The sequence below is a fragment of the Poecilia reticulata genome, linkage group LG10, assembly GCF_000633615.1.
Source record: "Poecilia reticulata strain Guanapo linkage group LG10, Guppy_female_1.0+MT, whole genome shotgun sequence".
Taxonomy (NCBI): domain Eukaryota; kingdom Metazoa; phylum Chordata; class Actinopteri; order Cyprinodontiformes; family Poeciliidae; genus Poecilia; species Poecilia reticulata.
Genome location: NC_024340.1, coordinates 13748806 through 13761373, shown reverse-complemented (window position 1 = coordinate 13761373; position 12568 = coordinate 13748806). Strand labels below are relative to the sequence as shown.

General features: G+C 37.1%; 1 protein-coding gene across 1 annotated transcript in view; it reads right to left on the bottom strand.

Annotated features, from left to right (window-relative positions):
• The window catches only part of fat2 (FAT atypical cadherin 2), a 98425-nt gene that overhangs the window by 7424 nt on the left and 78433 nt on the right, over nt 1–12568 (bottom strand). The window contains exons 23-25 of the mRNA XM_008420846.2: nt 10817–10974; nt 4380–4833; nt 390–543 (exon numbers count right to left, since the gene is read on the bottom strand). Coding sequence (XP_008419068.1) covers nt 390–543; nt 4380–4833; nt 10817–10974 — 766 coding nt within the window. The remainder of the gene's footprint in view (nt 1–389; nt 544–4379; nt 4834–10816; nt 10975–12568) is intronic.

The window sequence follows — 12568 nt, the reverse complement described above, 5'->3', positions numbered from 1 at the left end:
GGGAGGGTTGCTGGTGCCTCTCAGGCTAACGTTTTGGGCGAGAGGTGGGGTCACCTGGACAGGTCGCCAGTCTGTCGCAGGGCAAAACAGAGACACACAGGACAAACAACCATGCACACACACACAGGGGCAATTTTGGAGAGGCCAATTAACCTGACAGTCATGTTTTTGGACTGTGGGAGGAAACCGGAGTACCCGGAGAAAACCCACCATGCACAGGGAGAACATGCCAACTCCATGCAGAAAGACCCCAGGCCAGGAATCGAACCCAGAACCTTCTTGCTGCAAGGCAACAGCTCTACCAACTGCGCCACTGTGCAGCCTGTCATTTTCAAATAGAGAAATAATAAATAAAAAAAAAATTAAAAAAATGAAACAAGTGTGTCTACCTTGCTTCGGTGTTGTCCAGAGAGCAGTTACATATGTAACCTGGAGCCTTTGGTATGCACACCCTGCCGTTGGTACACGGCTGCGAAATGCACGGGTTGACGGCCAGCTCACAGCGGTCGCCGTGGAAAATTCCTGCACACGTGCAGTGGGGCTCTGCAGAATAAATAAAATGCACTTAGACAACTGAGACAAGAGCGACTGATCAAAGCCGCATCGAGCGTCCCCAACAGGCAGGAATTAATCACAGCAAAGGTCAACGTGATCCAGCCTGATAACACAGACGTGTGTTTGATATGTACAAGGGAAAACACAGTCGTCAAAGTCACTGGCCATTAAAATGAAGGGCTCTAAATATTCTCAATTACAAATATTAATAGGAATTTATATACATGAAGAATCAACACAAAATAGAGGAAAATTGGAAAGAAAATCTTTAATGCTTTGAAACTTGTGTAAGTTAGGTAAACCAAAAGAAACAGTAAACACATAATTAGAAACTGAAGGGGGGAACTAAACACAACATGAAATCTTATGAAAATCCAGTGTCACAATAGAAACTTCAGGCCCCAAAAATACTGACTGAAGTAAAAATGGCAGCAAAACCAATGAGTCAAATCTCTCTTTGTGGAAGACATTTCCCTGAAAAAAGCAGTTTAAAAAGTGATATAGAAAATGTTATGTTGCTGGTGGTGTGACAATCCACCATGCTAAAACTATTATATCTCATCAGTGTACACCAATGTTAAATCAATGACGGATCATTGCTTTATGTAGTATCAATATTGAAAAGACTGCATGGAATTCAATAATTGTTGACTATTCATGGCACTAATACTTTAGCATGTGGGAGAGAAGGGATGAGAATGCATATTATTGCACCTGTAGTCAATATTACATTTAACCTGTAGTTAAATGTAATATTTAACAATGCTGAAATCTCATAATTTCCTGCCATAATGTTAATCTATTCTGGACTTTTCTCAGTAATCTTTGCATGAGCAGTGAGCCACTACATGGACAGGTCACCAGGCTATCTGGAGACCTTCCTGCGAGGCGACTGTATGATCCCCATTACCTGCCATTATATCATTTTGAAGTATTTAGCAGCCACTTGGTCCCTTTGTTGTTTTCATAACCATGACCTAAGAAAGGCCTGAAGCAGGAAAACATTGACAACAATCTAATCTGTCTTTTATTTTCTTCCCAGCTGTTTTACGCAAAGAAAGCTGCAGTAAAACAAAACAGACCTTGAAGTCTGCGTTGTGTTTAACATCTGTCTGATGGCATTGCCCTTACCTAGAGGCATCTTTAGGGAAATAAACACAGTTTAAGATAGTGGCTGTTTCTTACTGCAGCTCTGCATTTGTAACTGAAGCATGAGTAAAAGATGAGTTGACACGATGATGAATACAATCCTGAGAAAACAGTAACCTTTCATCCAGTGTCCACAGAGGCCATTTGCATATTGTAAAAGAAAACAATAAAATATAATGTAGTTATGAGCCTTTAAAAGTAACTTCAGTAAAGAAATATCATTGTGGGTGGAAGATTATTGATAACAACTGTACAGGGTTTTTGTTCATATATATTTTCTAAAGCAAAGAAACCTGCATCAGTAACAACTTTATGTTCTGTTTCATATCTAAGCTGAATAAGAAAAATTTGATGTAATGCTACAATTTCACAGTGAAGCTGATTGGAATAATTTTTAAAAGATCCTTTTATGTTAAGTTCACTTGTGCTTCTCAGCTGCTGTTTGGGTAAAGAATAAATCAAGCAGCTAGAAACAAGCTGTCAGAAATGAAACCTTTCAGAGACTGAATTTATTAGTACAATCTGCCTAATTAGTGATAACATGTCACAAAAAAGATATGTTGTATTGCACACAACATTGCAATACATTGGAGTAGTCTCTTATGCTGATAGAACAATATTTCTGACTGTGTGAAGATCCATGCTCTTTCCTGCCTGTTGACACTGCACAGCTGCTAAACTACAGAATCACATCTGCACATGTGCTGGAAAACCCAGGGTTTAACATTCATCTTAAAATGAACATGAAATCTTTTGGAAAGAAATAACTTAACTGCTCTAAACACAGCCGTCTTTCATGAAGGATGTCTTCCAAAAGGACTACAAAGTTCACACAATTGCTTGACTGCAGAACTTTTTGTACACTATAACTTATTTTGACAACACAGACCTAAGTGAAGATGTGGTGGTTTAACAATTTACATGAATGCAGCCAGGTCTATTGCTCATTGTTGACTTGTAGGTTATTGGGCTATGCATTACATTCTCCTTTGTAGTGCAATTTCTTTTTTTAGATGTGACACATAACCCTTTTACATTGTTTTTTCAAGACACATTTTATAGGCTTCATAAATAACGAACATTAAAAGATAAAAAAGTTTGAAGCATAAAACTTCTATGCAGGAAAAATAAAAGTCTCTCTTTTTGAATCTGTGTTTTATAGTTATTTTGTTTCCTGCTTATTTGTTGATGCTCATGGAACAACATATAGAGGTGCAAGACAAACTTCTTTTTCTGTTGCTACTTTCAATGTTAATATAAAGCAAAGTTAAGTTGAGTAAATACAGAAAGCACTTCTGTATAATTATTTGAATAATAATTACTATTATTCAAATAATAATTTATCAAAAAAAAAATCAAATAAAAATCTCTCTTATCTCAGTTAAGATTAGTTTTTGCAATTCCTTGCAAAAGGGATATAAAGACTACCGAATCTCCCAAAAATATCCCGATAATTTTCAAGATATGAATGCAAGTATTGGAGAGGCCTCATTAAACTCTGGCCTTCTATCCAATTAAGATGCTGTGACATGACTGAAAAGTGATTTTTTTCCACCTTATTCTAGCTCTTCTTGCTGATCTTAAACATTTAAATCAAAAAGCAAAAATCTTAAAAAATCCAAAAAGGTCTAATTCTTTTAATAGCTCTGTACAAATCAGCCTTTTATATAACTGTTTAGCATCCCTAACTTGTCCAAGCAAAACCATTTAATGGCTGCTGGATTGTGTTCCACAGCAATTGACTTCACATTTTGCACAAAGTCTAAAAAACTGGAATAAAATATGCAGTAAAATGACCTGAAAATTATTCCAAATTAGGGATCTCTTTGATCAAAACTTAATAAGATAGGGCTATTTTATACTTTTTATTTACAGCCTTATCGGAGCGTGTTCTTGTACTGACATCTTTATTACCGATCTGACCATGATCCAGTTTCTGATGTTTGAGAACTGTTTCTAATTTATTTTTAATGAGTAGATAGAGTCATAGTGTTCCTCCTGAACCATATGGATCATAAAGTAAAACATCCCCTTTACCATCTGCTGATTTGACATATGATCCAGCTGCTTGTCATGGTCTAAAGATGGAAAACCCTATCAGGATTTGCTCATTCTGTACATTTGTTTAGGTATTCCACTACTTTGTCTCTCTGTGATCTTTAAAACACATAAAGCTACAACTATTTTAAAGTCAACTTCATCTTATTAAAAACTCATATGCTCATCCTTACCCTCTAATGGACTGAATGCACTGATTTTAAAGGAGGATGTTGAAAGCTCATGATATCAATCATATATATTTGACCTGATTTACATAACTACTTTATTGAGTTATTATGCTGCTCAAATGTCGTTCAGCAAGTTGCATTTAAACCTACTTGGAATTAAACATGGCTCACTAAAATCATGGCAACAAACTGAAACATCTAAGAAACTTGTTTAAGTCGGTGTTTTTAGTTGGAAAAATGAGAGTTTTTTTTAAAAGCATGTCACACTTTTTGCAATTATCAAAATTATCAAAATGTTGTGCATGCTATGCATTCTTTATCTGTGCTCCTATCAGTAAAAAGCTATATTTGGTAAAAAACAAACAAACAAGAAAACTATTTTTTAGCTTGTGTGTGTGATATTTACCATTGAAGTGATTTTAGGGAAAGCCAGGTTCATTTACTCACCTCCAGCAGCGTTCTCCTGGCAGACGCCTCCATTCTTACATGGTTCACTGTCACAGCCTCCTGCGTTGTTGCAGCACTGATACACCCCGTACACCCTCCTGATTCCTGATCCTGTCAACTCTGCTGCATCACCCACTACAATTGGCTCCTTGTTGAGCTCCAGGCCCTCCAGACAGCCAGTGAAATGATGTGAGTCCAGGCCCAAATCTTGAGCGGAGTCCTGAGGTAGAGGAGCAAACAGCAAAGCGCCATGGGAGTGCATCATTCGGCACGGCTCTGCCAGGCTGATGGAAGCTGGGTGCTGCTGGTCGAAAGTCAGTTTCAGGGAGCTGGAGTTGACCTCCAGCAGGACGCTGTGCCAGCGGCCGTCCGACACCAGATGGGATCTGACCAGCAGTGTACCGGGGGATTTGTTTCCACATCTGTATCTGAAGTGGAGTTCCCCTTTGGCCAGCTGGGGAAGTAAAACAAACAAACAAACGAATAGGATAATTAAAATTCAGGCTTCAGAAATTAATAACATTTAATAAAGATAATCAGAGTTTTAGGCACAGTTCGATTATCAAGAGCTGCTAATTTTCTGTCGTTTAATGATGTAATATGTCTTAAATCAGAGAATGACTCAAAGAAGTTCATTGCTGTTTCATAATTGATAAATATGTTATGTTTTTATGGCGTAAAGGATTTTGGACCAACTTGTTGCTCAAATGTGTCATACAAATACACTTGACTTAATGCATTACAGATTGTCTGAATTAATTAAAAAACCCTCTGTAATTTGTTAATTGCAGAGGGTAAATTGCACCTAGGTTCATAAATGTTCCTTTATGAACCTACAGGACTGTTCTCATATGCAATGCCTTAAAAAGTATGTGCTCCCTCCCATACATAGTTTATTGTTTAGGTTATTTCTTACTTACATGATTCACATAACTGAAACAAATGGAAAGATTAGACAAAAATAACTTGAGTAAATATAAAATTACATTTTTGAACAGTGATTTTATTTATTAAGAGAAGAAAAGATCCAGGTCAACCGGGCTATTTGTAAAAATATAATCATGTCCTAAACGTAATAATTGTTAGTTCCAACATGGTTGGCAAAAGCTGCCGTCACACACCCTCAACATGTCGTCTGTCCAATATAAGACAAAAAGACACACAGGATAAACATCCAGGACCTTCTTTCTGCCAGGACACAGGTCTACTAACTTTGTCATGTGCAGCAATGACAGTAGATTAGAATGAGCAATCATCTCTAATTTTAAAAAATCTCAAAAACATCTACTTACCATATTTTCCGCACTATAAGGTGCACCGGATTATAAGGCGCACCTTCAATGAATGGCCTATTTTAAAACATTTTTCATATATAATTCATACCGCATTATAAGGTGCATAGAATAGACGCTTCGGTTACCAATTTGTTCTGTACTCTTATTACACATCCACATTTGTGGTCCCCGAGTACTTTATATAGTAGCTGCCCCAGTCGTTGTTTCACTCACGGTTTTGCGATATTGTGCCCAACTGCTTCCTGGGTAACACAGACCAACCGACACGCTGCCGCTGCAGTCTCTGACTCTCTTCCCCCGCCCCCTCCCGCCCCCCTGGCTTTAAATGTATTATCAAACTTTATTAACAAACTAGCGTTCTGACAACTATCCCAGCATGCACTGCGCACTTCTTCTTCTACGGGGGAAAATGAAGTCGGCGGCTGCTTACCGTAGTTGCTAGACCTGTTGTGGCTCAATATTGGTCCATATATAAGGCGCACCGGATTATAAGGCGCACTGTCAGCTTTTGAGAAAATTGAAGGTTTTTATGTGCGCCTTATAGTGCGGAAAATACGGTACTTAAAATTATGTAACATTTGGAAATAAAATAAAATAGAAAACACTTAAACAATGTGTTTTCATGTGTACCCAACTCTAGAATAAGTTCTAGTCTTCAGATGCAATTTGGGGAATCTCTTAAAAACAACTAAGCAGTGACTCATGTTTCTGTCTCTTTTGAGTAAGTCTTTTGTGTTACAAAAATAATCTTTTGCTGATGCACTGCTCAACTCCCCTCTATTTGACACACTGCACCTAGAGTCAAACAAATATGCTCAGCATTTTATCTCCATAAACCGTGGCCTCTTAGTGTTTCTGCACACTCAGCGCGCTCAAGAAATAACTAGCCAGCAGCTTTTTCTACCTCCTTTTATCTGTTCATGTTTTCTTTATGCAACAGAATCCTTTTCCACATCTTCTGTATTAAATATACAAAAGTGGGTATTTGAAAAATGCTATCATACACGAGTGAAGACAGTGATGCGTTATTGACACCAATGCAACCGACTCTCAAAACATTAATTATTCCAATATCTGCTTTTTTTTAGATCTTTCTCATACCTTTATGCGGAGTGATGCTATTTTGCCTTCAGTGACCAAAATAAAGTTTGCTTCATATCCAAAACAGTAATAGATTTCCTGAGCTGAACCTGCAGAATCTCTCACATGGATGAACAAGGAGGAAAATGAGGATTGCTCTATCTTTAGCTAACCAAAGGAAGATGGTCTGACTGAGGGGCAGCTTAAATATGTGTGAGTTCCCTTTTAATCTATTGCACCAGTTTAGTACAACTTATTTGTGACAAAATAATTAAATAGAGAGAGCACAGTCTGATGCATCAGGGATCTTACTATAACAGAAGAGCCCATCTAACATGTGTAGCCTATAAAGCCAAACTCTACTGGGACTAAAGTTCTCCAGCTCTCCATTTTTTTATTCTGTGACTTCATAAATCACAGTCACAAATGCTGCAAGGCTCCTGCAAGCCGCTTTAATGCTGCAGGGCAAAATTTACTAGGCCGGCACAGGAGCAACGCTTATTTTCAGAATGATGGTTATGGCACAAGCAGAGGTACCGCAGAGTGCTCAAAAAATATTTTCCCACTGACATATTTGTCCAGTTTTTGCTTTTTTGTTATATTTAAATTAGTTGTGCATAATATATCAGCATTAAGGTCAGTACTGGTCCGGTAACTAAAACTGGGTCGACATCAATAACCAATATTTATTTCCATCTTGTTTCTTTTTGTTTCTGTGGGTGGAGGGGAGAAGGTTGGTCATATTTGTTTGTTCATGTGACAGTGACAGTGATGCAGCACATGACTGTGGAGCGTTTACCTGAAGCAGAAAGGCAATGTCAGTACTGTGGTTATTTTTTCACAATGTCAAAAATAAATTTAATATCGTTAATATCGCTTTTCATCCATATCTGTGTCGTCCTAAATTTTTATGAACCTGCAACCCTAAAGGAAGTTTCTCAGATTATAAAACTAATTTTATTATTGGACAGAGATAGTTTGAAGGATTATAAAAATTAATAATTTAAGTTGATGACACCTTAATGGCAACAACTGTCATTTAGCAATATCTCACAATGAGTCTTTTTTGTCACTGTGGAGGAAATTTAGCTCATTCTGTCATTTTTTTATTTTATTTCAGGAGCATTGAGCATGCATGACCTGCTTAAAGTCATAAAACAGCAAGTCAGTCCGAATAAAATCCAGTCTTAAAGACCAGGATTGTCCAACACCTTCATGTTGTTCCACTGAACTATCCAGAGTATTTCATACCTTGCTCAGCAGCAAGACCACAAACTGATGGCTGGACCTTTTCTTTTCAGATTCTTTGGTAGAGATCAGAATTATTATTTTTTATAATTACTGCAAGCTGTAATGCTTGCAGACCATCACACTACCACCAACATGTTTGATTACAATCACAATGTTCTTTCCTTGAAATTCAGTTAATTTTACATCAGATTTAGCAGAACACAAAGGTTCCAGTTATCCTTGTCAGTCCCCTCATCAAGAAGGAGCTCATTAAGATGTTTAATTGGTAAATTTAATGTGAGCTTGTGCACTTCTTTTGGTTAGTAAGTAGTTTAAGCCTTGAAACTCTCATACTCTAGCTATTTTCACTCTTTCTTTTTCTTGAATGGTGATTGAATGCTCACCTTAACGAAGGCAACTGAGGCTTCCAGTGCTTTCCATGATTCTAGTTTTGATAATCAAGTCACTTCTTTAAATGTCACAAGTGCTTGAGCAACAAACTCTTCCTGCTCACTCGTCAACATAAATGCCTGAAATAAAACTAGTCAGCTTGTATAACTGCAGCGAGTGAGTGTTGGTCCACTGACTCCACATCAGCACATATCCACCGCCTTGTTCACTGTCGAGTGTGCTAACTGCTCTGCTGTCAGGTCTAAAGTGACAAGTCACCTTCACTTGTTCTTCACAGTTTACTGCTGCTGCTTTTGATTGAAGCCGCCCCAGTTTCCCTTTCAAAGGTGCCGAATTACTCTAGAGTAAACTGTGGGATTAAATAAAACAATTCAGCAGCAGTGAAACTTAAGCTTTAAAGTTAACTTAAACCCACACAATGTAGCTCAAGTCCAAAGTAGTGAGAGAAGTCGAGCATGAGTAACTCTGGCTTGTAATGACTTCCAGGAATCAGAATAAAACATATTCAGCCAGACAGCCTCAAGAGCCTGAGAGATATCTTGCCAATAAAAAATTTACAAAAAGAAAATACCTTACAGAACTTCAGGGACTTTATCCATTTACAGAAACATGTCTCTCAAAGAACACAACAACTCATTATTCTCCTTCACTCTGCCCGTTTGGTTTTGTACAGAAGAATTTGCACTAGAGCACAAAAATGAATCTTCCCTTCCCTTCACTGTGCCACAGAAACATATTAATACATCTTGATGACAGTAAAGTTTTTATTGGGACTCCCAAAACACAGCCGGTTCTCTCAGTGGGAATTTAAAGGAAAAAGGGGCCAAATGGGACCAATGAGCTCCTACACCAGAATCGCTGACATCATAAAGTAATGTGGAGCTGGACATAAGTTTAGCTTGGTACTTAAAAGATACTCTAAAAAAGTCATTTAGCAAATACAGAAATTTAAGGTGAAAAACTTAATCTTTAGATATGAAATATACATCCCCTACATAACCTTTTGTTTCCTTCTGATTGACATTAAAACAGACTAAACCTTTCCATATTCACTCTGGTTGGAATTTTCAAAGCCTTGTGGGAAGAGCTGAAAAGGTTTGAGAACAAACCTGACATCAGTTCTGCCAGGAGGAATTAACTAAAACTCCAACAAACTATTGTGTGAAACCTTTGTAAGAAAACTCAAAATGGTTGCCCCAAGTCATACCTTTTAAAAAGCCATTCTACTAAATCAACAGTTCTTCTGAGTCTGAAGAAGGTTGAAAAGCAACTCCAAGATGTTTTTTTCTTTAGCAACTAGAAATACATTTGGAAATCCCAACTGGTGCAACAAAAGAAAGTTCATTCTAAATTAATGTGAGAAAGTGGGATAGAAAAAAAAAGTTTGTTTTTCAGATATTGGATGTAAATATTTAATTACAACTGTAAGCGTAATGATCTTCATGTTTAACTTTAAGAGGAGCAGAAAAGAAACTCTCTTGACAGCAGCTTTGTTTTAAAGTTTTGAGGCACAGAAATGTCTTCTCAACCTGGTTTCTTTTATATTAGAAGAAAACTTTTTTTTAACTGTAACTGGTTAAACAAAAGGCTACTTTAAATCAGGTTGATATGGCTGGGTGTGGTGCAATGCTTGAATAAACTCAAAAAAGGATAAACAGGTTACATATAAAATATTTCAGAAGGTAGCGTACAACTGTGGACTCATATAATAAGAAAATATGAAATTAGACCAGAATATGAGAAGCTGACATCAAGTATTTGGGATTCTGGGCTCGAAATATTTTGAAATCAAGCAATCCCCCCCTTACTGTCTGCGTTCCCTATGGAGAACTCCCTTTGATTAAATCAGCATCTGCTCGATTTTATCTTTCGGCCCGTAAATTAGTGTCAAACAACAACATTACACTAACAGCATCCGAAAATTAGGAAGAGATTTAATCTCTCTGCGGTGGCAAAACTGGAAGAGCAGAATAAATTACCCCCCAGCTCAGGGGAGAGCACAACAAATACATTTCAAATGAAAGCAAATAATGAGCCTCTGCCTCCTTTCACTGTAATTATATTGCTTCTAGAGTGTTTCTTCTTATTTTGTCTTATTCTGCTTTTGCGACATTTTCAAACTGAAGTGGACGTCTCTTGTAGCAATAATAAACATTGACATGTTACTTATAATTCCATGATTGACCCTTTTAACTGTTTAACTTGAATGTTGGTGCTTAGAAAAATTAACAGAAGATTTTGGGAACCCAAGCAACCACTTTATTCTGAAATACCACTCTATGTCTTATCTTTAAATACTGCTGAAGTGATGATAGGATTCTAGATTCAATTGCTTCATAATAACACTAGAAAATTCACAAAAATATGAAAAGTAAGTCCTATTTTTTGACGTTCAGTTATAAAACACGTGAGGATAAATACCTGTAAAGCCCCCCAGTCGTTTGCACCAGTAGAGGTCATGATGAGGCCTTGGTCCTGGAAAGTCTTAAACCTCAGGGAGAGTCTGAAATCCTGGCTGTCCTCATCCATCCTGTGGAGATACTTCAGGTAGGATGTACTGCCAAACTTCAGAGCTGACTCTGAAACAGAAAAAGGTGAATCCAGTGAGGAAAAACACAGCATGAGGAAAAACATAACTGTTGATGATAAAGTAATTGTGAATCATTAGCTGTACTTTTACAAAGTTTATCTACATTTGTGCACATTTTTCTCATTTTTGTGCCTCATTTTTCTACTTTAAAACTTGTGTAATAACTGGTGGTTTTGCCTTGTATAGATTTGAACAAATTTCAAATTAGCGTCTTCAAATCTGAGCTGCTAATGACAAAAAGTCCCACAATGTGATATTTGATCAAGGAAACATAAAAAATTTCTTCATAAAAAATAAGAAATATTTAATTGCTGCTTGTATAAATTTCAGGGGAGAAAGTAGCAGTTAGTCTTTATAAGGTTTATGCCTTGTTTCCACAGAGCGGGAGAGCACAGGGTTTTCCATTAATTTTATATTTATGTATGAAATACCTTACTTCTGTAATTGCCAGAACAGAACAATCGCCAACACAACATTTTCAACAGACTCTCAAACTAAAATTACGTCTGAGTTTTGCGTCTGTGGAAGATTACGTAATCCTTCAACACAAATACTTTTACTTCATGACATTTTGATAATTACAATTAATCAGATAATTGATCAGTTATTCATTTTTGTTCATTTTAAGCAAAGGGATCAAAGATGGCTTTTAGCAGAAAAACTGGGACTTTAGCAGCTTATACTTTTTCTGAAAGGTCCCGATTTTAAGCCCACAAAAGGCCACAAGGTGATCATGTGACCAAACTTTCAACACTTTTTACTCGTAGAGCTGCACATTGAGCCAGCTGAGTTCCCCACCACACCTCTTTTGGTCCTGCTTCATTGATGAAAACATTTCAATTGGAGGATGTGGATGACTCAGTGTGTGATTTACGAGCAGCCAGAGGCAACATAAACTGGGAATATCACAAACTTGCTATTTAAACGAGGCAACAGAAAGCTTTGACTTCTGAACAGACACTCATGCTCAGAAATTACTGGTGAACAAACAGGTTGCTGCTGCTGCTTGTTCACATCCGAACTGCTGCATTAATCATTCTCATAATCCATTATTTGAAAAGCTAGTGGCATTTCAGCCAAAAACAATAAAACCCCCCACCAGATATGTAGACAGGAAAGTATTGAGTTTATAACATAATCTATTTATTTCTTATTTGAATCTGTTTGGATTGTGACATTCTAATATCAGACCTGTTAATTCTTAATCCTGACTAAGCAATACAGAGCACTTTGCTGAGAGACTGCTGAATAATGACAGGTACAGCGATATTACTGCTTCCTCATCAAAGGTAAACTAATTTAGCAGATTCAATTTTCTCTGTCTAACTGGGACTAATTAGTTTTCTAATCTGTGATCCATTAGATGTAATGATAACATTAGGAAGGAAGAGAATGAGGATCATGTATTTTCTGTTTTTGCCCCTGGAAGCACAAAAGACTCATATTGCAGAAACCCCATGTTTTTTCATCAACTCATATGATGTTCTAGTTTGCTACTTGAGCAAATGTTGTGTTTTAGATTTTAGATTTAGATTATTTCATCTGAAGACACAACATTTTCTCTTGTTATTAAACTCACCATA